The following is a 27,853-nucleotide window of genomic DNA, read 5'->3' as shown; positions in this document are numbered from 1 at the left end:
GTGGGGAACGGCCGCAGTGGCGTCGGCGGCCTGCCGGACTCATTGGGCGCGTGGTGCGGAGGGATACGGCGGCTGGGCCACGGCCCGGGTGGGAGGGCGGAGGCGGCGAGGAAGAGGGACGCCCTGCTGACGTGAGCACGGCGGGCGGGGACTCGGACCCCTCCGCCTCGGAACGGGCTCGCGTCGGAACGGGGGGGGGGGAGGGGCGTGAATCGGTGGCATTCTCCGCCGTGAAGAGGAAAGAGAGCCGTGATCCTGACGGGCAGGCTCTCTCCGCCAATGGCGAGGCAGGACTGGTGCGGACCCGGCGGAGATTGGCCGGTGGGCGGTAGGGGGCGGGGCGTGCGCGCGTGCGACGGGGCCCGCCCGGAGCGGCGGGGCGGGGCGGGGTGGGGGAGGGGTGCGCGGGATGACCCGCCCCCCCCCCATCCCCACCCCACCCCCCGTCCCCAACCACCCCCCTCCGTCGCCTCCTCCGCGCAGGGCCGGCCCGGCAACATGGCCTCGGAGCTGGAGAGCCTCAACCCCAGCGCTCGGATCATGACCTTCCGCCCCACCATGGAGCAGTTCCGGGACTTCAGCCGGTACATCGCCTACCTGGAGTCGCAGGGCGCCCACCGCGCCGGGCTGGCCAAGGTGCGACCCCCCACACACACCCCGGCCCGGGCGGACGCCGCCCGGCGGCCCCGGCCCCGGGACCGGCCCTCCCTCCCCTCCCCGGGCCGCCTCCGCCCTTTGTTCGCCGCCAGCCCCGGCCCCGGCCGGCGGGTCCCGGCCCGAACCCCCCAAGCCCGACCCTCCCCCTGGCAGCAGTTTAACGGGTGCGTTTTGCGTCCTGCAGATAATTCCTCCGAAGGAGTGGAAGCCGCGGCAGTGCTACGATGACATCGACGATCTTGTCATCCCAGCGCCCATCCAGCAGGTGGTGACGGGGCAGTCCGGCCTCTTCACCCAGTACAACATCCAGAAGAAGGCCATGACGGTCCGCGAGTTCAGAAGAATCGCCAACAGCGACAAGTACGTCCGCGTCTCCCCGCAAACGGTCACTGCGGGCGCTCCTGGTGCCCCAGTTCCCCCGGGACCGGGTCCTCGCTACGCACCGGTGCTGGCCAGAGGCGTGAACGCAACGCCCTGGGCAGATGAGGTGTGCTTGTGGAACTGGCTGTGTGGATGGACCTTTGTGGCTTGGGTCGTTTGGCAGGAGCGTACGTAATGCCGGCGGAACTTACTGTTTCTGCTGTGCGCTCCTGCCTCTTGGTCCCTAGCAGCTAGGCCATTAAAATATTCACTGAGCAGAGTAGTAGAGAAAGCAATGTTCTTGATGTGAAAAAGGACACAGAGAAATGACCGTTTTAGAAGGAGTTTAAGCCAAATGGCCTTGGAAATTACTGCTTAGAAGTGTCATTGGAAGCACCAGCCACGCTCTGCCTGCTAAAGCTTATTTTGTCTTGCAAGAGCATTACACTTTAGAGATCTTAGGGTTCTGTTTCTCAAATAGAATAATTTGCTGAAAATTACTCTGTAATGCTATATATGTAATTATCTGGAATATATATATGTGGGTGTGTGTACACACAGGTTAAATAGGTGTTAGAGTGTAAATCTGCACAAAGAGGCCAGTATATAGTTAGCAGGGAGTGAAAATGAAAAGCAGGTATTTTGTTGGTAAACTGTGCTTGACCAGTTTACAAGTAGGTGAGTCTGGAAACTTTTGTTACTTTTACAGTGGCAGAAAACTTTGGTTTTGTTTTGGTTCTCAAGTTGTTCTTGTTTTATTTCTGGTTTTGACTGCATCCTTCCTTGCTAAATAGCAACAACTAGAAAGTGTAATTGTTTTGACCTGAGAGAGGTGCACAAAGCAAAAATGAAAGTAAACTGAGAAATGGGGAAAGTAAGGGTTTTTTTCATGGTCCTTTGTTCCCAAGTCTCACAGGAACAGAGCTGTGTCTGCTCTGATTGCTGTTCTGGGAGACAGTGGGCTGGCTGATAACATACCTTAGGTATTTTTATTGTAGCTTTCAATTTTTTCAGTGGTGGAGAACGTTGGTTTAAACTCGTCAAGAACCAAACTGCAAAGTCTTTAGTGTCTTTGTTGTTTTTTCAGGTACTGCACACCCCGCTACACGGACTTTGAAGACCTCGAACGAAAGTACTGGAAGAACCTTACGTTCAATGCCCCTATCTACGGTGCTGATGTTAATGGCACGCTTTATGACAAGGTAAGAAAACTGTTTTGGTTTTCAAGTAACAGTTACCCCTGTACGTTGCATTCCATAAATACTAATGTAGTATTTGACTCTTAACTTTCAGAAAGAGTTAATGAAAGTGTTAGCAGGGTTCCAGCTTCTGGAGTAGGCAGGACCACAATAAACTGCATGTTTATAACATACTCTCCATTTAAGCCAGACAGTTAAAGAAGGCTGATAGAGGTAATGTTCCAAGGGGTCTCTGTTAGCTCTTCGGTGTAATATGGTTAACTTCAAGAAAGCAAAAACTGCTGCTGTGTAAGTGTTGCTTTTATACTGCTTTGTCCAGAAAGGCATGTGAGAGTTGGAACTGTTCGTCAGTGAACACGCACTGCTTCAGTATCCACTAGTGCATGTGTTTTTGTGGGACAGCCCTGTAGCCATTATGTGTTAGGACAATAAACATTAGAAAAGGGTATGCATTCTACTTGCTAGTCTTTTAAAATATGATGATTTACTCTTTTAAAAGATGTTTGAAGAGAAAAGTGTTTCTGTTAAGAGGGTTCAGACATCAGCTCAAGCTTGCACTATTGTTCTCTGGTCTGGACAGTCTGTAGCTTCGTGATTATTCCTCCTTCCTAATCATTAGAAAGGTTGGACTGGATGATCCCTGAGGTCCCTTCCAACCTGTGATTCTGTGATAATGTTGGCTAATTTGTTTGTTTGTTTGTTTGTTTGTTTGTTTTCTTCCACAAAGGTGGCTAGTAAACAAGCAGTATGTAAGCTAATGCCGTGTGAAACTTTTGTTTTAGGTGAACTAGCTAATGGTTTGAGCTGTGCCAGTAGCTGATTTGTTCTGATGTGCTGTTTCACAAGTGTCTGATAACTTCTGCAAAGTTGTGTGGTTCTGTTCTTCATAGTGCTTGTGTAACGCGAGGCTTGTGTTTTTCAGCATGTAGATGCGTGGAATATTGGCAGATTGAACACGATCCTGGATATCGTGGAGAATGAAAGCGGCATAACTATTGAAGGAGTGAATACTCCTTACCTATATTTTGGCATGTGGAAAACTTCCTTTGCTTGGCATACTGAAGACATGGATCTCTACAGTATTAATTACTTGCATTTTGGGGAACCCAAGTCATGGTAAGATTTTTATTTCTAAGGTAAGCTTCTAGATGTAGAAAAACAATACCATAAAAATTGAACTCAAAGTCATGAAGTTGTGAGAGTTGACTGAAGGGATTACCGTCCTTCCAATCTTGCGCTGCAGTGGTATCTTATGACAAGAACACTAGAAACCTTTAAGGAACTGCAGAGCAGTGTGCGTCCTCAGTAGCGTTAGTTTGGTCACAGTCCATTTGCTGTCCTGATGTAAAGAGTTCAGAATTATAATGTAAGGTGGATGCTTTCTGCCGCGGTAGGGTCAGAACTTGGAAAACTTGCTTCCGATTTCCTGAGGCTCTAAAATGACCATACACATGCAATAGATATCTGTTGTCACGCAGGCACTATGGGAACAGGCAATTTTTAACAGATTTTGAAATGTAGCTATTTATCATAGATCTAAAAGCAGGCTAGTGGATCTTGCTGAGTGGTTCGTCCAGCGTCTGAGCTTTCATGATTGTTTTTTAGGGGAGGCTCCCAAATTTTTCTGTAGCATGGGTTGCATTTTAAGAGTGAATCATTCCCTTCTGCTCACAAATAAATTTCTCAAGGAACTTCAACAATTGTTTCCATGGCAGTTTTGTTGGAAACTAGTATTTTTGGCTGCCTTTTAATACAACTTTGAAGTGAAAAATAATAGCTAGCGCCATGTGACCAGTGAACAACCCCATGCAGTGGCAATAGCATGGGAACATGAAACAGACTAGTTCAATCAGATAAACCTTTTGGCCATTGCTTCTTTTACAGTAGTGCATGGAAGAAGTTAACTTTGCTGATACTTAGTCTGATTTATTTAGCAAGGGACTCCATCAAGAATATAGCACTCTATCCCAGAGTGAAAGCAAGCTAAGTAGGTGGTTTCATTTACTGTTGTCAAACCAACTAGTAGTTTTGTGGTGCCCCTGAAAAGGTGCGTACAGAGAGAGGGAGATGTAGCCCTAAAGAGCACGCCACAGGTTGCGCACATGTTAAGGATGCAGCATGACATCTGACTTAGTCCCATCTGGGTCTGACCAGCTGAAAGGTGATTCCATTTTCTCTCTTGCTCTCTGTTCCTCCTTGCGCTGAGCATACTAGCAAAGCACAGCTGTGAACTGTGAGTCAGGTCAGGAAGTGCTCTTCCCTTTCTTTTCGTAATTCATGTTTTGCTGTGCAGATCTGCTAATTAAATGCATTGCACCTCTTAGTTCCTTGACGGCTTAAGCAAAAGTCAACAGAGGAGATGGTCAGATTTTGGCTCTTGATTTTTCTCTTGGGATAGAGAGGTAAAATTCCTCAATGAAGTTTTTTAGGTTTACGTCATTGAACTTTGAAAGAGACAATGTGGAGTTAGAGGATTTTTTTTTTTTTTGAGTAATTCATGCCTTGATGCCTGTGTATGATTTCCAGTCAAACTTTGAGACTTTGTCATGTCACTTGAACCTAACAGACTTGTTCTTACAACTGCAGGTACTCTATCCCCCCAGAGCATGGGAAACGACTGGAGAGACTTGCAAAAGGTAATCAGGCAATTCATGTCCTGCCTTTTGCGGGATTGACAGCTGCAACGGGTTTCAGCTCTTTCAGAATCCTGCATGCCTATAACATTTATAAGGGCACAGGCTGGCACGACTGACCTGATCATTTGCCTTTAGAATATAGATTATATTACTTCAGTTTGTTTATAGTATAAACACACAAAAGAAATGTCACATTACAAATAATGCAGTTGTGGTATGTCTAACCTTTCCTGAGAAAATCCTTACTATTGATTATTGGAACTGGAAGGTTATAGCCAAGGGAAGATCCTTCTGCATGCAGTCTGTCTTACGCTCTTTCAAACTGGCACCCATTAAAGATAAATCTCCAGGAGCTGTCCTTTTTCTTCAGAATGCAAGCTAACACACTTCAAATAAGGTGGTCGACACTTGTAGGCTTAGGGAAAAATACTGTTTAGACAGTAACTTTTCCTAGAAATTACTGAAAAATTAATTTTAGTTCACAGCAGAATGGTAACATCTCTCCTTGCCTTTATTTTAAACAGGTTTCTTTCCAGGAAGTGCCCAAAGCTGTGAAGCATTTCTCCGTCACAAGATGACCCTCATCTCTCCATCAATTCTGAAGAAATACGGCATCCCATTTGATAAGGTGTAGAAAAGTAATCATGGTTATACCAGCTCAGTCAGGAGGTTCATGCAGCCCTGTCTCATCTCCAACAGCAGCCAATAGCAGATGCTTAGAGAGGAAAATAGGAGCAGCGAAGGGTATAAGGCAATCCTTTCCCACAGTACCTCCATTTTTCTGGCAATTGGGGCCTGAAATTGTTTGAGACAGAAGAATCTGCCATGTACTGTTAAAAACAAGGGCTCTGTCTTCTGTGATTTTTTTTTAACTTAAAACTAAACACCACATCCTGTGTTAGATTAACTTCACTGCTTAGCTGTGTATTCAGTGAAGAGGGATTGTTCTTTTTTTGTTTCAGACCTGTCTCCTGCTAATTTTTTTTGTTGTGATCTGTTTCCCTAATGGAAAATATCGCTTCTTCCCTATTAATTTTTTCTGTTACACTAATAGCTTCATAGTCTTCCTTACTTTCTCAGGTGATAACCTGCCACCCCCCTTCCCCACACACACATTTTGAAGATCGAGTCTTTGAGTCCTTATTTAGAAGTACTGCTGCATCTCCATGGGCAGCTGAAGGGTTTTGTTGTCACGAACTTTTGTTAGCGGGAAAATGTTGAAAAGCAGCAGTGGAAGGGTGATTGAGAGTTGTACTTGAAGATGATCAGCAAAATAAAACACTAGTAAAGAGTGTGTGCGAATAGAAAGTTTACTTGTCCTTAGATACTCTTCAGCCAGACCTGTAGCTGATACAGATAAGTACCTTTATGACCTTCAGATAGCTTGTCACAGAGTATTTTGTATATATAACCACTTCTGTGCTATTTGACCAGTTGCGTTGTGTTTTACTAAAAATCTGAGTGTTGCTTTCCAGTAAACAGATACTTAGCGTAAGTAGAATAGTGAAGGTAAGTATCAAGGCTAATCATTGAAGCAAGTAACTCCAACTGCCGTCTGTGGGTGCGGTTTTCAGATATGTCTCATGAGGGGTAGGGAGCTCCTTTTATTCAGACCCAGCAAGTAGGCTCTTTAAGTAAGTTGTGAATAACAATGCAGTGTCTCAATTGTCTTCTAGGTGACCCAGGAGGCTGGAGAGTTCATGATAACCTTTCCTTATAGCTATCATGCTGGTTTTAATCATGGCTTTAACTGTGCTGAATCTACGAACTTTGCTACCCTTCGGTGGATCGAGTACGGGAAGCAGTCTGTACTGGTAAGCGGTCTGTTGCCCTCCTGTTGCGTACAAATAACCTAATTCTCTGTGGCTCATTAAGCCGCCAGTGTTTGTTCTAAGGGAGAGAATTCAGTGCTTTATCCATTTAAGATGTGATGTTTGCTTTATGATACGGTAACAATGTGCAGTCAGCCTCCTGTTTCATGTCCTTGTTTCAACTATGGATAGCATATAACATGTTGTTTAGCCTTGTGTAGATCAAGTGAGGCTTCAAAGAAAAGCAGGAGAGTAGTGGCTTTTCCAAAGGTGAAAGGGGGGGTGTGCTTGGTCGTCAGGGCTTGTCAGTATTTTGTCTGATATTTTAACCATTATTTATTGACCATTTAGCCTGGAAGTATGACCTTGGTAACTTATGTTACTTACCAAAGTAGGTATCTTGGCTGAACCTTTAGACTGGATAGCGTTAGATCCCTGTAGAGGTGCCTTACAAACACAGATTGTTTTCAAAAGTTATATTGAAGTGAATGCTTTGAAGCACTAGTTGAAACCGTGCCCAGATGAGGGCAACCTCTACTGCTCTGGGTAGGCCCAGAGTTTGTATGGCTCCAACTTTCTCATTATAGTCCCTGGTTTTACTATTTGTTTTTGAATGAGCTCATTTTAAAACAGTCAGCTTCTACAAGCAACTCTAAATAGGCTGGTGGGCTTTCTTTCTCAGTTACTGTGATAACATCTGGTTGTCTGTTTTGTTGTTTTTGCTGGCTTTTCTGCCCAGTTTTTAGTAACTTAATATATGTACTTTTGACTTCCTGGGAAAGAGTCTTGAGAGTTCTGAGGCTCGATTACATGTAACTGGGGGAGTTTTTCCTTCGGTTAAGTTCCTGAAAGCAAAGTGATACAGGAATGCAGAGTAGCATTGTTGAGCATGTGGCTTGACCTGAATATTCTTTGTGACTTCAGTGCTCGTGTCGGAAGGACATGGTGAAGATCTCCATGGATGTGTTTGTGAGGAAGTACCAACCTGATCGATACAAGCTTTGGAAAGCCGGGAAGGACGTGACTGTCATTGACCATGCTCTTCCAACCCCAGAGGCGGCAGAGTTCCTTAAAGGGGATCTCATGCAAAAAGTCAAGAATGGGAAACAGTGTGCGGAGGAAATGGAAACAGGAGAGATGTGTAAAGAGGAGGTGGATGAGGATGAGACAAAAAGGTAGTGCTTTATATAGTCCTCTGCTTTTCTATTAGATTATTAGAAATTGGACCCAGCTGCAGTTGAATGTTTGCCATTCTGATAGAACAACAGCAGAGTTAGCAGTAGTCTGTTTTCTTGGGAATAGGGTTTACTCTTAATCGTTTTTATTGTGGTAGACAGGAAATGCACCAGCATGGAAGGAAGTTCTTCAACTTGGGGCAGACATTCAAAGCCTGGATTTAAACACTGGGAGGCCAGAAGAAAAATGGGGTGTATTGGGTTCATGGGACAGTACTTGCTAGCAAATCCCGTTACTATCAGTGCTGCAGGCTGCAACATCAGTGTGTGGTTCCTGGTTGTCAAAGGTGGACAGGCTAATCATCTTGTATTTTGCAGTTAAATCTTTCTCAGCCAGTGTTCGCTACTGTATCTAAAGCTGTCTTTGGTGGTGATTTTGTTGTTGTTTTGGTTTCTTTTGGGTTTTGTTTGGGTTTTTGTTTGTTTAAGGTAAAGAATGCCCAGCTAGAGCATAGCAGCCTAATCCATGATGAACAGATGTTGAGGAGTCATCCCTAAGGATTACTGACTCTGCTTCTGTAAAGGCAAAGAAAACACTTCAGAATAATTTGGAAACTATTTGGCTTGCCAGATGCTGTCTCATAAAACACTCATCCAAACCACGCTGTATTTTGTGCATCCAGGCACAAATTCAACGAGCTGACGTGTTTGGTAACCTGATGTATGGATTTGTCTTCTGCAGCATCCCCAAGCATCGCATAGGAACAAAAAGGCACAGGGTCTGCCTGGAAGTGCCTCAAGAAGTGAGTGAGAGCGAGGCCTTCCCCAAGGAGGAGCTGAGCTCTGCGCAGTATGAAGCAGACATGGCAGAGCCTCATGAGACACCTACAAGTGAACTTGCGCAGCAAGGTGAACAAGAGCCCAAGCTTCCAGGTAACTGTGTGTCCAGCTTTATCCTGGTATGGGGGGCCATGATATTACTATTCAGGGAGAGAAGCTGCTAGAGATTAATCTGGGGCACTCTTTCATGTGATGGTAGTTGGTGGGACATTGTGTCCAAAAACGCAGACACTAGTTTGTCAGCACCATGGCAAGCACTTCAGAAATGTACTGTGATGAGATGTGAGACAGTACCATTTGCTTTTTCAAGACCAAGAGTGCATCCAGAACAATTTTAGGTTGAGCCTTTTAGTTGAATTTGTCAGACACTTCTGCCACTGGTTTGAGTAAATGAAATAACCACAGTGTGAATTGTTAGCTTTTGTGGCCTATCTGTGGATGACTCCCCAGTAACAAGTATATAAAAAAACACTGGGGGAGAGCAAAGGTGTAGGCAGCCATCCTGTAGCTGCTTCAGTGACTGACCAGGTAGGTCACAGGGATGTTGCCTTTGAGCTGAATTAAAAGGAACAGGAAGTATTGCATGAGACTTCCTTAAGAAATTGGTGTTTCCAACTTCTGATTTTTTGCTTTTTTTATTTTGCCTGCCTTCATACAGAAATGTATTGGATGCCTCAGTAGTCTAAGGTCCTCTGTATCCCTGTTGTGTAATGTGACCTATTTATAGACACTGCCTAGTAAAACATACACACACTTCCTGGTAGTGTGGGTCTGGTGTGCTGTATAGATGTTTTATTTGTAATTTTGTAATCAGTAAGCTGGAGGAAAATTAATATGGCTCATGTAATGGGTCAGTTATCCTTGCTCTTAAGCAAGGAGTGAGGGGCCTATGGAACAATACAAGAACAGGGCAAACATATGTAATGCCTCCCTCTAGTATTCAGTTTTCCAGCCTTTTGCAGTTTGTATTTAAAAATCTTCTATGGGTTTGTGGGTTTTAATTTTTCTTCTGTTAAGTCTCCCATGAACCCATGTAACCTTTTACCCACAGCATCATGTGGCCAGGAGTTGGGCTGGTTAGCTATGCTGTATAAAGGAGTCTCTTTGTTTAACTCACTCTGCTAGTTTTGTTTGATATACCCTAGTTCTTGTACTGGAAGAGGCAATGAGCACACGCTTTTACTCTCTCTCTCTCTCTTTCTCTGCACCAACTGTGACTTTTTAGGTGTTTGCATTGATGACCTACTATTTACATGACTTGAATATCACTTTTTCATGTGTAGTAGTTTGCTTTCCTGTTAGGCCTTGTGTGGATGGTTGCACAAACGTCCTCTCTACTGCCCAGACTTTAGAAAAAGTCAGTATATCTTTTCTTCTAGATCGTGTGGACTCTGCCAAATTTGAAGAACTGAAAACAGTAAAGCTTGAGGAGCAAGAAGACCAAGAAGCAGCTGCCTTGGATCTCTCCATTTCACATGCTTCAAATTCCACTTCAGTCTCGACAACTTCAAAGCAGAGTGCAACTTCCAGCGTTCAGCCCAGCTCGCCTGCGTACTCTGGTTCTTCTGACTCTGAATCAACTGATCCGTTGGCAAAACAAACTCCCCCTGGGCCAGCTGGGGTGCTTACAGTCCATAGCTATGCTAGAGGGGATGCCAGCGGATTTGACAATGAACAGACTTCAGGAAAGAAAGCCAGTGCCACCGCCAGTGTGAATGAGCAAGAGCTGGCAGAGGTATGAATGGCAGGAGTACTGAAAGCTTAAGGGCTGTATTATGCGCTCTCAGATTTGCTGTGACCAAACTTCCTATCTGTGCAGGTTACATTTTCGTTCCATTGGTGTTTGCGTAGCAAGTTGCTTAGTTGTTAATGTGTTGTTTAATATCTGTGAGTTTTGCTAAACAAACAAGAATTAAGGAGGTGGAAGTCTTATACCCTTACCTCTTCTAGAAAACAAGGAGATCCCCTGTTTTGAGAACTTCTCTAAATTATTTAAGTGCTTTAAGGGAAAGGGTAGCTTGGTGGTTTTGTCATGGCAGTGTTAGAGGCTGATTCATGTCCTTTTATAGTAATAGACACCTATTTGTACCTAAAGTTAATCTAGTTCAATCCAGCTTCTATTATGAGCACATTAATATGTTGGTGGGGGTTAATATCAAATTGCATACATGTGCGGATCTGTGTGTCCCTTTTAAAAAAAAGAAACGATGGAACAAAAATTATTGGTTGGGAGAATGTAAATCTGAGTGTTTAAGAACTGCCAATTAATGTTTTATTAGACAACCCAAGAGGAGGCTGTAGTAGTTAAAATCTTACTTGGTGGTGTCTTCTCAAATTATTTTGTTTCCCTCTTTAAATCTGTGTTTAGAGAGCGGGAGGCCGACAATGATTATGTCTTTGAAATTCAGGAATTACAGAAACGGAACAGTAAATGGGCAAATCTGTTGATAATTAAGCTGAAACTGAGAAAGAGTTCTCATGGCCTTTTTAAACTGAAGAAATTCTCTTGCTTCTACTGATATCTCCATTGCATACTCCATACAGGGAAAAGGTGAAATTTTGAATGGGTGTAGATCATTTTCCCCAGTATGGTGTATTTCAGAACAAATTTTCCATCAGATGGTAACTGGGAATGCTAATTTCCATTTGAATAAAAGCATTTCTGTTTCTTAGAAGTCTTGTATCCCACTCTATGTAGGAGATCAGAGATAATGATTTATGCTCTCTTCTGGCTTCTTTATGAAAAGAAGAGATGTAAAAAGATGTAAGTGCATTTAATCTAAGATTTGCCTGTGCTTTTAGAGGAATAACAGATTAAAAAACGCCCCCCCCCCCCCCCCCCCCATATATATCCCTGGGTCTTATCTACTGAGAGGCGTCCTGGGCTGTTAAAATCATTGCCCTTATTGCCTTGCTTGTCAGGTTAGTAATTTTGTCAGTGTGTCACCTGTTTTTACGTAAGGCTAAGGGAAGAGGAAATAACTATTGTTGTAGTCTCCTTCTAGTCTGTCTGGAAAGACATCAATGCAATAAGCAGAGAGGGTGAAGGTTTCATTTATTTAAAATAGGTTAGTATGAGATGCCCATTAAGTCTAATTTTTTATTATTAATAATAATAATAATTTTTAAATTTTGGAATTTTTAAGTTCATACACAAACTGAGGATTTCTCCAGAATGCATGAGACTTCTTATAGTGGCTCTCCTAAGTTGAACCATTCAACTTGTCAGTCTTTTTTTCTGTCTTTTACATGATTGTTATATAAAACAGACTTGCATGAAAAGTTATGCTGAGACCTGTGAAAATTGTCCATTTTAATGGCTCAGCAGAGCCAGTACAGCTCTATCTGGTTTTCCCTAGCAAAAGTGCTGGAAGTAGTTCTTCAAAAAACTTTAGCCACTTTAGAGCTTAAGTTAGTTTGTTAGAAACAAAATCGTGGAAGCATGTGTGCATTTTGTGGAGGTTTAAGTTCAAAAGAAATTCCTTTAAAAGTAACGTCAAAAGGGCACACGCAAATTGACTGCTGAATTGCTTCTCCTTGTCCAGGTAGCAAAGGAGTACATAAGATCAATGAAGGAGAGTAAGAAGTCCAAGGGTCGTCGCCAGCCATTGAGCAAGCTCCCGCGCCATCACCCGCTCCTGGTTAAAGACTGCATTAGTGATGATGGTAAGTAAGCCTTGAGCTCTTTAGGAAACTGTAGAAAGGGTCTCAGGTTCTGTGGCCAGTGTGGGGTATTCCATTAAGTAACTGGCGTAAACAGGAGCTGCCTAGGATGCAGAGGTGTCACTTGTCAAGGGTTTGTCTTTTTGTCTTTTTTTTAAATTGTGCTTCCATCGTTAAATTTTTTCTGAAATGGTGGCATCTTTTTTCCTGTTCCATTCTCTGGAAAGTCACAACTCTGAAAGGAAGATTAAACCAGTACCAGAGACTGTTGCATAGTTGCATCCGCCTTAGAGCATTCCAGTAATTGACGTAAATGTTTGTGATTAAAAAAAAAAAAAAAACACAAACAAAAACACAAACAACCAAAAAAACCTCACCCAATTCTTTGGCTCTTTGGCTGCCAGTCTTGATGTAATTTGGAGCTAGTGCTGTTCTCACCCAATAAACCTATCTTGTGTCTGCACAGTTGCTTGATTCGTAGAAGCCTCTTAAAGAGGAGACTGAGTTGCTGGCTCCCATCGCTCTTCTGTAAATTTGATTACTGTCAACCTTTCCATCATCTCCATTCATAACTTCTTGCCTTATTTAGTTTCATTTGCAAGAAGGATATCTATAAAAGGACACATAATCACTGAGTAAATGATCTCTTACCTCAGAGGCATCAGAGCAACTAACTCCTGAAGAAGAGGCTGAGGAGACAGAAGCATGGGCTAAGCCACTTAGCCAGCTGTGGCAGAATCGGCCACCAAATTTTGAGGCTGAAAAAGAATACAATCGGACCATGGCTCAGCAGTCTCCATACTGTGCTGTTTGTATGCTCTTCCAGACGTATCAGGTATGTAGACCAAGTCTGTTAATGTTATCATAGAGATAACTGAATAGGTTGCCACTGTGATGCATAGTTTTAAAAATGTCATTTTGCATAATGCCAGTTAAATGCAGCTGTGTCACTGTTGCAGTCTTCTCAAGGAGTTGTTCCAGGAGAGCACAATTGGGTGAACCTCACCACACCTGCGATGGTCTGCCTGTGGGTTCCCAGGGGCTTGCTCAGCTGTTCAGCAGAAGCTTTTGTGTTCTGTGGCTTTTGCTTGAACCCACAGAATGGAGCTTGCATGTTGCTGGAGCTGACTATAAAATCCCATTTCTCTTTTCCAGACTGACACCTTCACTTTTACACCTATTTTTTTAAAAAAGACTTTTAAGTCCACTCGTAGCACACAGTCTTTGGGGAGCTGGCAAGGAAGAAAATCTTTTATTTAAAGGATTTGGGGTTGTGTTTGTGGATGGCGTAGATAGAAAGCTGTCTTTCTTGGAGCATATCCATACTGAAAGTAGCTATGGCCTGTGAAAATGTGCTTTAACGAAGTGTGGCCGTAGCAATGCATAGCTTGGGATGGGTTGCAGAACCCCTTTGTCATGTTGACTAAACCCCTTTGTCATATTGACTAAATGCTTAGGCTGAAGTCCCACACTGAATTTTTTTCTGTCCCTAAGCTAAGTAATATTAAGATAGTTTGGGTAGTTCTCTGATTACATGTTCCACCTGCAACTTAGAGATAGTTTGTCCCTTCCCATACTCCAAGTGTTTTTGATTCATTTGAGATCACTGTATGATTATGGTGGCACTAGAAACACGTCCAACACAGTTTTGGAAATAAAGACCTCAAATTTTTGTTGCGGGTTTATAGTGCATATAGTTCCTAATTTCCATGAAAACCATAGGCCATAGTTTCTGTTGGATCTTGCTATTTCTGTCTGGGAGTAAGTTCTTACTAGGACTGGAAGTTCTACAGAGAAGCTGCATAGTACATGGATTTCACTGGTACTGACAGTGTATAAAGCTAATAATTTGAGGACAGTTCAAGTTCCGATAGCTTCTTTTTTGAGTTCTAAATGCTGTTAAGCAGAAAACTCTAGCTGCAGGTTTTCAAATGTCAGTCTACACCAGGCAGTCAAGCAGAAGCTCTTCCAAGATTTGAGCTGTGGTTAGGATCTTTGTTCCAACTTCAGAAAGTCTGTAGCAAGTCTGGGAACTTGCTTCAGTTACCCATTCAAATAAAAAATTGGCACAAAATGCCAGACAAATATTCACTTTTCCTTTGTGAAGAAGAAAAGTATAACTGCTTGGAAAAAAAGTCGCGTTTTCTTCAACTTTGTTATAGATTTCCCTCTATCATTTAGTCTGTTGCTTGACGTGCAATGTTCAGTGTAAATCAGTGAGTTTTAAGGAATATGAATAAACAAGACTTGTTGAAAACACATCAGTTCCCTTCCAACAGTGATCCTTACCCGGACTTTTTTTTCCTACCTTTTGATGCACTGTAGGAGGGACAATGCTACTGCAATTTTTTCTAATAATATTTTTTAAAGATTAGGCAAGTTACTGTTGTGGTAGTCTATGAGGTACAAAAGACAGTCTGAAATATTTCCTTAACAAGAAAGATGCATTTCTATTTAGCTGTAAAGGGTAACTTGAATGGAAGCATATCTCTCTGAACTGTACGTGTAATTGCTGTTTGCTTTGACATTGGTTTGGTTTGGATGAATAAATTGCAAAAGATTAGCCTGAAAGTCTTCTGAGCTTTAACTAGGAAACTGCATTTTTAGTGTGCTTATTTCCCAGGAACAAATTAGTTTTCAAGTCTATTAGACTTGTTCACAACTACACAAGGCAAAAATAATGGGGACTGCAGTAGGTATCTATTTGTGTGATCATAATCCTCCCACACTGAGGTAAGATAAATGTGCAATGTTGGATAGCAGTGTTATGATCTTCTGAATAAGGGGGTGGCGGGATGCAGCAGAGGTGTTGCCTGTAGAGCATGGGCTCGGCTTGGTGATTACATCTCTGCTGTCAGAGGAAATGCAGTTTGATGTATATCTTGCTCATTAGACGGATGCAGTTCAGACCTTACGTTTAGCCATTTGGGTAGAAAATTACTTCATTCTGAAACAGCAGCAGCTGAGGATTTTATAACCTAACTATATTTTCACCTAACCTACTAACTCTTTCATCTTCCAGCATCTGCTTTCTTTCTTTAAACTGGATTTATGTATGGAATAATGGGTAAGTAAAGATGGCTTGAGACAGTTTTACTTGTAAAACTTAAATTTCCCATCCATCCCTCACAGGCAGAGTGTGGAGGCAACAGTCAAAATGCTGGAGTAACACCAGCTGCTGCAGATGGGAAGATCCGAACCAAGCCCCTGATTCCCGAAATGTGCTTTACCACAACCGGCTGCAGCACTGACGTCAATCTTTCAACCCCCTACTTAGAGGAAGATGGAACCAGTGTACTTATCACTTGCAAGAACTGCCATGTCTGTGTTCATGCAAGTGAGTGCATCTAGACTTAACCCTAGACTCTAGTGTTCTCTGTAGTAAGTCTGTATGTGATAGCAAGCCTATGCCAGTCTGTTCGATGTGCAAATAGACCAAGTTGAGCCTGTATCTGCATGGTATATACTTGAGTGCTGGCTGTTGCGTGTCCAAAGAAGGGCAACAAAATTGATGAAGGGTCTAGAGAACAAGTCTTATGAGGAGTGGCTGAGGGAGCTGAGGTTGTTTAGCCTGTAGAAGAGGAGGCTGAGGGGAGACCTTATCACTCTCTACAACTACCTGAAAGGAGGTTGTAGCGAGGTGGGGGTCGGACTCTTCTCCCCAGTAAGAAGCAATAGGACGAGAGGAAATGGCCTCAAGCTGTGCCAGGGGAAGTTTAGGTTGGACATTAGAAAAAACTTCTTCACTGAAAGGGTTGTCAAGCATTGGAACAGGCTGCCCAGGGAAGTGGCTGAGTCTCCATCCCTGGAGGTATTTAAAAGAAGGGTAGATGTGGTGCTTGAGGATATGGTTTAGTGGTGGACTTGGAAGTAATAGGTTAGCAGTTGGACTCGATGATCTTGAGGGTCTTTTCCAGCCTTAACGATTCTATGATTATATGAAGTTGATGGCATGGGTTACTTGATATATACAGCATCATCCTTAGGCTCATTGATTTGAATTCCTGCTTTACTTCTGGGTCCTAGGGAACAGGTCCGAGTTTAGGTAAGCTCTTAAGTGAGATGTGTCTATTCTAGGTTGTTATGGTGTATCCCCTGACAAGGCCACTGAAGACTGGATGTGCTCCAGGTGTACAGAAAATGCCTTAGAAGAGGTAAAGTTTCTCATAAGATTCTCACAGATGGAGTCTGGTATGTCTGGGACCTTGCTACAAAGTTCATTTCCATAGTGGTGGGGTTTTTTGTTTTGTTCTTGTGGGTTGTTTTTGTTTTTTAATCCCTCCTGTGAAAAGAAGACAATTTAGGGAATATTTAGGAGCCAATCTGTTGTGTTTTGGCACTTTTAAAACCATAGCAATATAATCCTTTTAACAAGTGCAAAGCTGCTGAGCTCACTTGAGTCATAGAGAAGATGTTCTGCATGAATGTGGGAATAGCTCCATTGTCTGTCTTAATTTGTGGTAGCTACTATTTCTATTTTAGAAAGTAACTTCTGTTAATAACTAGGGAGGCGTGCACATGTGAAGAAGGCATGGAGAATGGGATTCCCTCAAAAAGCTATATAGGCTCTAGATCAGCAGAACAGGTCAACCTTTGGAGATGTATTTGCTCGGGTTTGTTCCAGATCCTTTTACACATCCTCAGAGGATGTAGGGTATTGCGGCTGTAAAAGGAACCCATAACAAACAAGTTGAACAAGTCTTCAGTTGTAGGTCTGCTTGCCTTCAACAGACTTGGAGCCTGTACTTGTTGCCCTAAGGGCAGCAGCTTTTGAGAGCTAAAGGGCTGATCTGTACAAGGTAGTTAGCTGTCTTCTGGCAGTGAAACCATTTTCTTCCTCTGGACTTGCATTTTGAGGAGGGAGTTCTGAAGCAAGTGTACCACTCTGGACTTCACTCTTTCAGCTAATGCTTTCTTTCTTGTGCCAGGACTGCTGTTTGTGTTCATTACGAGGAGGAGCACTGCAGAGAGCCAATGATGACAAGTGAGTGTTCCAACTTTTTTGGTCTTAAGGAACAAGCTCAATTCCTCAGTAGCTGAGGGTAAGCTAGTAAAGCCAAGGTCTGCATTTGGTGTAAGGGAGCAACCAACAACACCTTTCACACTCTGTGTTGCTGGGGTGGGCTACGGTAAAGTGTGTTCATTGTGTTCACATGCAGCAATCATCACCTCTTCAGGTAATGCCTCGCTCTCATTCTGTTGACAGCAGCTGTTAATTGCTTTGCATTTTACAGTGCAGAGGTATAACATACCACATAAAAACATTCCTGATGAGATAACATCTCTCAGTACCTCCTCACAGAGCATTTTGATTTCTCCATGTAATGTGTGCTGGCAATGGAGACAAAGGACAACCATATCTTGAAGCAGCACAACATATTGAAATTCAGGGTACCTCTGCAGCAAGTACACTGCACACAACTGCCTGTCCTGTGTCCTTTGGTGTGGTGGATCGTCTGAAGTTAATTGGTGCAAAACAGCAATGGGGTAGGCTTGTGGCACCATGGAGTGACTGACAGAAATTTTGTGGGTGTCATATGGAGCCTCAACCTCTTGGTCACAGTCTCAAAAGTAATTCAGTAGTGAGTGAACAGTTGCTATGGGACAGGTTTGTGAAGGAATAATCTTATCTTAATAGGTGGTCTTTTGTAAGGCAGGTATGCAACCAGCACAAGCCACACTAAATCGCTGTCCTGTTAAGTCTGTTAGTAGTAGATTGGAAGTATGAAGAAGTCTTGGTTTTGCCCAACATGCACCCTGTTACTAGCAGCAGGAGGGAAGATTACACTGCTGGTTCTCAGAGGCTATTTATCATGGTTTATAAGGCAAAAAACTTCAGCAGAACTGTATTTACTTAAACTCCAGTGTCCTCTGCCAGACCAATGCATATTAATTTATTCTTCCCCTCTTCTGTCTTGACAGGTGGGTTCATGTGATGTGTGCTGTAGCTGTACTGGAGGCAAAATTTGTGAATATAGCAGAGCGGAGTCCTGTAGACGTTGGCAAAATCCCCCTGCAACGTTTCAGGCTGGTGAGTATCACCCCTGCCTCACTGGTGAGGTTTCAAAGTTGTCTCTCCGGTCCATTCAGAAGCTGGGAGACTTTGCTTATCTCTCCAACCCGAAGTCATCTACTCTCCAGACTGAAGAATTTAATCTCTGTTCTTTGTATGGGAAATGGCAATTGTCCCTGTTCTCATTTTTTTTTGAACACTTCCCAGTTCTAGTATATGCTTATTGAAATAAGAAGCAGCAGTGGGGGCAGAGTTTTCTGTATTTAGCAAATGACATTTACACAGTGGTGTAACGGTGATATTTATTTTGTTCACTATTTTTCTAATCCCTGGTATTTGACTCCCTTTATTGACTGCTGTTGAGCACTGAGATGCTTCAGGATATGCGAGGCATTTGTATAATGAGTGGATGTTTTCAGCAAGAAAGCAACTGTACTTAACTCTCTAACAGCTCAGTGTTGAGGGGCAAATGATTTTAACTGGTTTGCAAATGCTAACGCATTACAGATAACATTCTTTTCCTACAACAGCCCATCAGGCCTGACCCAAGTGTAGTTTGGTTACTGGTAGTAGTGATAGAATTTTAACTGTTACTTTTGTTGTTTGGGTTGGGTTTTTTTGGGTGTTTTGTTTTGGTTTTGTCTTTGGTCTTTGCCCATTATACTGATCAGGATGTTCTTCTGTGTGTAACTTAATAACCAAGTGCTGAAAGGCCCTGTTGACTTTGGAGCATTGTAGACTGATTTAATCCAAGGTCTCCTGTTGCTAGCACCCTTGCGTCACATGCTTTGTGCATGTTGAGCTGGTAGGTATTTAATGTACTTTTTTTTGTCTATGGGATTATTTTAGATTTGTGAATTATTTCCTTGTTACAAAGTAGAACTGGTAGTCTTCTGCTTCTTTTTAACCAGCTAGCTCATTGTGTGGGGTAAAAGCTAGTGCCAACCAATAACCTCTAGTTTCCTGTTCACAGAAGTGCATCTTCTGCAAGAAAAGAAGAAAGAGAATTGCAGGTTGCTGTGTACAGTGCTCACATGGTCGGTGTCCCACATCCTTTCATGTCAGCTGTGCCCAAGCAGCAGGAGTCATGATGCAGCCTGATGACTGGCCATTTGTTGTCTTCATTACCTGCTTCCGGCACAAAATTCCATCTCAGGCAGAGGTGAGTAGGTGTGTGACTCCCAGGATTTGAACTGCAGTATCTTGGAGGGACTGAAGAGTTTGGCTCTTTCAGAATGTTCTGTATAATCAAATGCATTGCTCTTGGATTCTGATCTCAACCTTGCTGCTACTCTGAGTGATCTTAGTCAGCTCCTTTGTTGTATTTTGGTTTGCAGCCCAGAAGGACTGAGAGCATTATGTCCCTCCTGTGGCTGTTGTAATGATGAATGATAGTGGGGTTTATGCTGTGATATTTAATATGCAGGAGTTAGTGCTGGGACTCCAGCAGGCTGCATAAGTGGTTATAGAATTTCATGGTTAAGTGAGTGATTAGTTCATAAAGTTCCCATGCAGCCCTTTTAGCCATCAAAACCACAACAGACTGTTAGACAATATTTACTGTAAAGGCCTTGCATAGTTTTGAAAAATGAGAGCTTAATTACTAAGTAAATTAACAACAGCTGCATCTAACAGATTAGGCTTTAACCATTTGAAATGCCAGAGGCAGAACTTTTCTGAAAATGCTGCTGATGGTGTCTTGAATAGAGTTACCTCATTTTACTTCCTTGTCTGCCAGCACTGGAGCTATGGTCCTCAACTCATTCTTTATTGTCACTCCATAAAAAGTGATTTTTCTCTTCTCAGCGAGCTAAGGCTGCACTCCAGGATTTGTCACCTGGACAGATAGTCATCAGCAAGCACAAGAATGGTCGATTCTATCAATGTGAAGTGGTCAGCCTTGCAAAGGAGACTTTCTACGAGGTCAACTTCGATGATGGTTCCTTCAGTGACAACCTGTATCCAGAGGACATTGTGGTATGTCATGCAGCAGGAGCCTGGCTCCAGTAGAGGGCACATGGTGCGAGTCAATTCTTGCTGCTGCAGAGCAGACACAGCAGGGGATATGGTAATTGTTCCAACCCTAGGTCATGTTGTGGCTGAGATGTGCTGCAAGATGGCCTTAGGGGTGTTACGTGAGGCTGACTTAACTGAGGGCACATAGGAACAGGTGTAACAGGCAGTACAGCTAATCTGTGGCTGCTTAGCAGTGGTAGGTCTGAAGGAAAACTTGCTGATACTTGCATACCATTCCTGCATGAAGTACTTTGAAGTGGGGCCCACTGTTGGGGTTTAAATACAGGTGACATAAGTGGATGTCTCTGAGTCTAGTTCTTCATCACTAAAATGGAGTAATTGTTGGGGTGGTATGTGGTGTGACTGGGAAGGACTCCTGGTGGCTTGCTGAATCTTCACATAGGGAAGCTGCTTACCCTTGTTCTCTATCCCACCTTCCTCTTTTACGCTGTAGAGTCGAGACTGTCTTCAGTTAGGTCCCCCTGCTGAAGGAGAGGTTGTGCAGGTGAGATGGACAGATGGACAAGTTTACGGAGCCAAGTTTGTCGCATCACATGCCATTCAGATGTACCAGGTACAGAACTATTGTCTGAAAATTCATCATTCATAACAAGCTGATCATGTTAACAGGGCTGTTCTTAAAGCCAGCAGAGCTATAGGGGAGTCATGCTTAAGCACTTCAGGGGAAGTTACTCAGCACTGTCAGCAATGCCAGATGCTGGTAGCAGTTGCTGGAGTTAAGAGTAAAGCAGTTGCTTGCAGCTCTGCTTCTGCCTGGCAAACTGTTTGAAAGTGTCAGCTTCTGGAAAATCAATAGTCTGCAGTTCTGCAGCAGGCTCTGTTCCTGTAGGTGAAACTACTTAGAATAAGTTTGGGGTTGCTTTTCTCTCTTACGCCTTGCACACTTCCAAAAGGATGAATGTTCAGGCCATATTAAAGTGACCAGCCAGACAGGTGTTACAAGACTATCCCAAAACTTGCTGAGCTACTTTTACTGTCATGGGATTGGTGAGGTTTTGGTTAAAGTCTGTTGCAGTGTGCGTACCTGCATATATATCTTATAAAATTCAAGTGGTAGATTATTTCATGAGAGGCTTCTGTGGGGAAGAGAAGGCAAGTTCTGGGTAGCTGTGGGAGGCTTCTAACTTTCAAGACTTCTGGCAGAATAGCTTCTGGTTTTCTTCTAGGTGGAATTTGAAGATGGGTCACAGCTGATGGTGAAGAGGGATGATGTGTATACTCTTGACGAGGAGCTTCCTAAGAGAGTGAAGTCAAGGCTGGTAGGTAAACGGGGTGCAAACTTCTACTAAAGAAGTTCATTTAACTTAATTTGTCCTTCAACAGCAAGCTGCGTGCAGAGCAGCAAAAGATTACAATATAGTGCTCACCTCAATCGTTGCAAAGCTTGGTGGTTGCTCAGGCTACAAAAGCAAAGTTGTATCTTGCTCTGGAGAGACTTCATTCTCCTTCTCCTGAGACAGGAGTTTATAGCATAGAGGCACTGGGACAGTATGTTAATACCCTTTCATGCTTGCATTAGTAAGTTGCATTGTCTATTCCCATTGCAAAGAATGGCCAAGTTCCTTCACTTGCCCTTTGTTCTGAAAAGCTGTTACTAGGGTGGCATCAAGAGAGCTGGCCATTTTTTAAAATTTTAAAATAATTCAGGTGGGAAAGGACCTCTGCAGGTTTCTGCTTCAGACACCTGTTCCAAGCACAAGTAACTTTGAAGTCAGACAGGGTTGCTCAGGGCTCTCTCCAGTCAAGTTTTGACTATGTCCAAGGATGCAGATCCCAGAGCCCCTTTGGGCCCCTGTTTTGTTGCTTTATGCTTCCCACTGTGAGAGAAAAAAAAGTAACTGTGGACAGCATGCTAGGGTATCTTGCTTTACAGCATGACCACGCACACCCAAATGCAGAACTTGTTGGCAGGCACATGGGATGTTAGAGGTTCAAGAAAGAACATACTATAGCTGAATCCTATGACCAGGTGTTTAAACATGCCTGCTCCACAAGGCACAGAATGTACTAGACTGCTTGAAAGCTGGAACAGATGAGTGTTTATTCCTTAAAGAAAGTAATTGTGAACTTAAATTAGCTACTTAGTTAAAGTTGAAACTTGTGATTCTTTAGGTCTCTGATTACAGTTCACTTAAACTTATCCCCGGACTTTTAAATCCAGTTTTTAAAATATTTTTCTTATTGTGTTCAATCAGTTTTTGAAGGAGGCTGAAGGCTCCATTACCAAATGTCCTGACTTAGACTTACATGCAGTAGGAGGATGTGGAGGCAGGGATTTAATCTGTGTTCTAGTGACTGATTCTGGTCTTTCTCTTAGTCAATAGCTTCAGATATGCGCTTCACGGAGATCTTCGCAGAGAAGGAGGTCAGACAAGAGAGGAAGAGACAAAGAGTGATCAATTCACGTTACCGTGAAGATTACATTGAACCGGCGTTGTACCGGGCCATCATGGAGTAAGCGCTGCCTGTGGCAGAGGAAGAAGATGCCCACCTCCCCCAAGGATTTAAACGCTCCAGTACAACAGGCCATATTTGGATGCTTCGAATCCAGGGTTTTTTTGTTTTGTTTTTTAAGGAAGCTAAAAAGCTGATGCTCTGCAGTAGCTGAAAGGCAGCTGTTGGATAGTGAAACAGATTCCATTTGCTGAAGCTGATGTCTGCAGACTCCTGGTCTGAAGTTGGGTCCTTACTGAATAAGCCAGCTTGGGGGTGTTGCTTTCATCTCGTCGAGCAGTCTTGCTTCTTTTTTTACTAGAGACAATTTTGACAGGTGGCAAACTCTTTTGGGAGTTGTAGCCAGGAATCTTGGCAGCTGCAGAATAGTACAGTCTATTGTTTTAGTTGAATAATGTTCCTGATTTTGGGAGTCTCCCTGGTGACCACACCTGGGCTTGAGCAGGCAGTATTACTGGTGCTTGAAATTGAACCTCTTTTTATATTTATATCCATCTTTTTGTCGCAAGCAGCTTCAGTCTCTTGTTTCTCAGCACCTCCTTTCTGAGGGTTGAGCTGTAGGCTGTTCAGATCCAAGCAGACAGGAGGTGCTTGTGTGAACAGGTGAAATGTGAAATTGAATCCTATAGAACAAATTATTTAACCCTCCATTTAATATTTTTGTTCTGATACTTGTTTTGACTTACTTAATCATAAGTTTAACTGTAATAATATGTGCCTCAGAATCCATGAAATCGGTCTGGAGCCCTGCGCAGTGCAGCCTTCTAACAAGAATAGGCGTTCAGCTCCCAAAGAGTTTCTTCTGAGCTTCTCCCCACCCCTTCTAAGGCAATAATGACCAAAGGGACAGAGTCCTAACTCTCCCTTCTTGAAATCCAAGCATCACAGTATTGGGGATGACAGGGCAGCGGTATCTGAAGCAGTGCAGTACCTCTTCTGTGGCAGCACTGTCTGTCATGTGAACGCAAGCTTTTGCTTACAGCAGCTAATATTGGGTCTGAGACAGATAAAGCACGCACTGAACTGTATGTATTACTGAAAGGCTGTGCAATGCTCTTCTGAAGCAGGAGTGCTGCTGTGTTGCTGTCTGGCAAAGGTTACCACAGCATTTTTGTAGAGTATTAGTAGGGCACATCTCAGTTGTCTTGGAGAGAACTTGCTACCTCAGCAATAGGAAGCTGAGTTAAGCTGGGTGGTAGGTGCACCCGGAAGATGTGCCAACCTGCTCCTAGTAATTTAAGCATTAACACACCACAGTAAGAGCCATGTAAATACATGTTCCTTTCCCGTTCTGTAGGAAAGGGATTTTAGGCTGTGGAGCAGCTTGGCCGCCTTCTTTTTGCATGGAATGATGGGGTGACTTTTCCTGCTGGAGAAAATGATGGTTACATGTTCTCCAGAAACAGTTCAAGAGGAGAATTTTCTAGTGAAACAGACCTAATGCATCCCTGCTTCTATAGGGACATGGCAATGTGTCTGCAAAGTCTGGATTTGTAACTTTTTTCCTTTTGTTACATAGGAACGCTATAAACCAAACTCTTCTGAAACCCCGGTGCATCGATTTGTGATTAGCAATAAAATGTAGTATTGTGTAGTGATACAACTCTTGATCAGAAAAGAAATAAACTACAACTTTTATAAAGAAAATCTTACTTATCCCTACATTTTTATAGGGTCAGGAGGCTGATATGAGCAGCAAAGATTTGCACAACCACTGTTTTACATAGAGGTGTTCTGTCCCATTTTTGTGGTGGAATACCTCATTCATCAGTATTGGAAGGCTTAAACAGATTCTGAAAGGAGATAGTGGCTTTCCTTTGTCGGTTTGTTTTTATTTTTCCCATGTCGAAAGCTCCTGGTCTCAGGGTATTAAATCACTTTCTGATGAATGGGATAGTTGTCTTGATAAAACTAGGATCTGTTAAGACTTGGAGTCTAGTAGCTGCAGTTACTCTGGTCTAAGCAATGGGAATGAAATTGCACTTTGACATTTTAGCTGGTGCATAAGCCCCTCTGAAGTGATGTGCTGTGAGCAAATGTGGAGTAGAGCTGGCAGGGCCTTAACAAACTTGCTTCAGCTCTGTCAGTGTATCTTAAGATTTGGTATTAACTTCTCATAGGCTGAACACTACTTGTATATTACTGAAAAACATACTTTTCCTATCATCTGCCTTTCTCCCTCCAGAGACAAGGTGCCTGTGTTCAGGCTTTCTTCCCAAACTGCTGTATAATTAAATGCACCTTCTAGGTGCCACGTGCTACCTGTGCTGCAAACACCTGGCTCAACAGCTTAATCCTAAAATGATGTCCTAGTATGAAACAGCTACATTTTTTTGAGTGCTGTTGTTCAACTGCAACAGGTTTTGTCACCCACCTCTAACAGTATTGAGTGACTTTCAAGAGCTCGTATGCCTCATATTTGTTCTGGAAGAGGAGCTTTGTTACGCTGTGTTTCTGTGGGCTCCAGATTTGCTCTTGTCAGTTGGCTGCACTGTGTTGTAAATCGTTGCCATCCTGCACTCTGAGACAAAAGGCCTTCCCAATTTTCCCATCAGTTCTTGTGCTGCATCGTTCAAATATGAGCATACTTTACCTACTGCAGTGTTGGAACTGCATTTTGGCTTCTCTCTGTGAACTTAGAATTGGTGACCCTGATGTTTGAGGGGTCTGTATTATTTGACTTCGCAAAAACAATTGGGTTTATGGCTCGAAGTATAACAGGTAGCAATAAAAGCTCTTTACAGAGCAGCTGTCTCAAAGGTACATATGCTTTCCGTTACCTGTACTTTGATCTTGACTGATAATAATTTTCTCCAGTGGTTTGTTTTTTGGAAGTGTATTTATCCCTGTTACAGCATCATTCCAGTGAGGGCAGGGTGCTGCCAGAGTATCAGCTAGGCAGGTGCTTCTTGAATGTGTTCAGTAGGAAATAACGCTCGATATGCCCCATGGGAGCTCCGATGGCCCTTCGTTAGGTCCATTGCATGCGATGCTGCAGGCAGTAGACCTCCTCACTTCACTTTTCATGAAGCTTCCATCTGTGACTGGTTCAGGCTGGACCCATAAAAAGCATTTTAGTGTAAACAAATAGTGGCTTGCCCTTAATTCAGGATGAGCTTGGCAAGCCAGTGATTACTTTCTAGAAGGCTTAAAAAGGTGGCTATCCTTTGTAAAGCACCTGATAGCAGTAATGTTTCTGCCTGTAGCTGGACTTCTAGGAGACCTCCATCAGCAGACCCATCAGATGACCAGAGACAGTACTGTCAGTAGTAGGACCCATTCTCCTTGCTCCTTCTCTCTCTTCTCGGTGTTTTGAGCTGGGTTGAATTGATTCTGCACTGTCTGAGGAGCGTAGCCACATATCCCAAGGCTTCCAATGCATCTCTGTTCTTCCATTCTTTAACTGGGCTCCTGTTGTCTGACATGTCTGCAGTTGTGCTTGTTTATTTTTTTAATGCAAACATGGGATGAAATCAAGACTCTGGTAGCCTGTATGTTGTTTTCAGTTTGATCAGTTAATAAATCTAATTTCAAAATGGACAATCTGTAGAGTACTTTAAGAACTAAAGCAACGTAACTTGGAAATTCTCATCATGCTTCTGATATTTCTATTGGCATTATTTCTTTCTCATACTCATCTCCTTAATGCTTATCCAGTGAGTTCTTGGGCGTCTTTCAGAGACGTTAAGCAGAGTTGTGTTAGTTAAGGGCTCAGTCCATCATGGCTGTTCAGCTAGAACAGGGACAGAGCCACAGAGTCATCTCTCCTCACTGAAATACAGGCCTGAGACATCTGCAGTAAGAGCTGAGTTGCCTTAGGTTCCCTCTGTAGCTGAGAGCGGCAGTGCCAGAAGAGGAGTCATCACAAAATCTTACCGGGGTGCAGAGTCAGACAGCTCTGTTCTTTACTTGGGTGTTGACTCTTGAAGTTCACAGTGCTGGTTAAGGCTTGCTGAACTGGCAGTCAGGGAAATGACATTATTCTACCTTAGCTCGGGGGTTTTTGTTACTGATACAGCAAGTGACCTTGAGTAAATTGCTTATTCATTGCAGTAGTATTTCAGCCCATATCTTTGGAGCCTGGAGTGCCAGGTATTCCTGGAGCCAGCTTCTGTAGTTTGGGAAAATGTTAACGTCTCTGTCTCCCTGACGAATTTGTAGATGTTGCACAGAACCTTAAAGTGTGTGCGCTTAGGTTAGTGTAAAGTGTGTAGTTTTTTAGGTTCAACATGAGCAACATGGGGTGTTGATAAAAGTGAAAATAAGCCTTCTTCCTCTTTCCCCATCATCATTCTTCATTTGTTTGCCCTGCTGTAGAGCTGTGTAGCAGCTTCAGGTTTCTCTCTTGGATGGGTGAAGAGCACAACACTTCAAGTGGGGTGAGCGTGATGTTGCTTGGTTCCAGTAATGACAACAGCTGAGGGTGTGTATCAGCTGCTTCCTCTGGCCTCACCAGAATGGTCAACAGAGGAATGGGAGATAGTCACCTGATTGCTGTCAGGTCTGAGGAACCTGTGGCAGATCCATGCAGAAACATTGCCACAGCCTTCTTGCTGCAGCATGAGTAATGTGACAATGCTGAAGTCAAAACTGTTCTGACAGCACCTAGCAAATGAAGGAAATGTGTGGGATGGTGCTGGAAAAAGATTAAAGTGGTATAGTATGTGTGTTAATTTCCAGACAAAACTGAGTGAAGGTAGGAGAGCCTGAAAAGAGGTGTCCTTGGCCTGTAATTCTGCCTTTAAGTAAAGTTCTTACTTTTATGAATGGTGGGCTGTGAACACCTTCGGTACACAGTGCAAGACAGAAGTGAAACAGGCCTGCTGTCTGGGCTCTTCCCCCTTAGCTGGGGGACTTAGCCCTGCCTGAGTCACTGCCTGGCGCACCCAGTGTAGGACCCTCATGCTGTGAGAGGACCCAACACGCTAGGAATTTGCATGCTCTCATCTTTATCCACACAGCTGGCTGAAAGAAGAGCTGCCTCTTCACAGGCTGTAGAAAGGTGGGT

The 27,853-nt window shown here is 43.3% G+C and overlaps 1 protein-coding gene across 3 annotated transcripts; it reads left to right on the top strand.

The window, feature by feature from the left end:
* Positions 1 to 27,612, top strand: KDM4A (lysine demethylase 4A). 3 transcript variants are annotated; one of them, XM_064455280.1, is made up of 22 exons: positions 1 to 53; positions 484 to 636; positions 842 to 1,017; positions 2,105 to 2,219; positions 3,139 to 3,332; positions 4,803 to 4,852; positions 5,377 to 5,480; positions 6,529 to 6,666; positions 7,588 to 7,838; positions 8,581 to 8,771; positions 10,058 to 10,413; positions 12,224 to 12,344; positions 12,998 to 13,176; positions 15,474 to 15,678; positions 16,419 to 16,495; positions 17,270 to 17,325; positions 18,264 to 18,372; positions 19,328 to 19,516; positions 20,161 to 20,331; positions 20,825 to 20,944; positions 21,558 to 21,650; positions 22,709 to 27,612. In XM_064455280.1, the coding sequence occupies exons 2-22, from the start codon at positions 499 to 501 to the stop codon at positions 22,847 to 22,849; spliced, it is 3,174 nt and encodes a 1,057-aa protein (XP_064311350.1). In that variant the 5' UTR covers positions 1 to 53; positions 484 to 498; the 3' UTR covers positions 22,850 to 27,612. The 3 variants fall into 3 exon arrangements, with proteins under 3 accessions (XP_064311350.1, XP_064311349.1, XP_064311351.1); XM_064455279.1 differs by having other exon boundaries at positions 1 to 131; XM_064455281.1 differs by lacking the exon at positions 1 to 53 and adding an exon at positions 194 to 296.
* The last annotated feature ends 241 nt before the right edge of the window (positions 27,613 to 27,853 follow it).

This window comes from Phalacrocorax carbo, chromosome 6, assembly GCF_963921805.1.
Source record: "Phalacrocorax carbo chromosome 6, bPhaCar2.1, whole genome shotgun sequence".
Lineage (NCBI taxonomy): Eukaryota > Metazoa > Chordata > Aves > Suliformes > Phalacrocoracidae > Phalacrocorax > Phalacrocorax carbo.
The sequence above is the reverse complement of the archived record's forward strand: the minus strand, read 5'-3'. Positions and strand labels throughout refer to the sequence as shown.

Coding starts and splice junctions, on each gene's coding strand:
- KDM4A (XM_064455280.1), top strand. CDS start 499: ATGGCCTCGGAGCTGGAGAGCCTCAACCCCAGCGCTCGGATCATGACC. Junction 6,667..7,587: donor ACGGGAAGCAGTCTGTACTG/GTAAGCGGTCTG, acceptor TTGTGACTTCAG/TGCTCGTGTCGGAAGGACAT. Junction 8,772..10,057: donor ACAAGAGCCCAAGCTTCCAG/GTAACTGTGTGT, acceptor CTTTTCTTCTAG/ATCGTGTGGACTCTGCCAAA.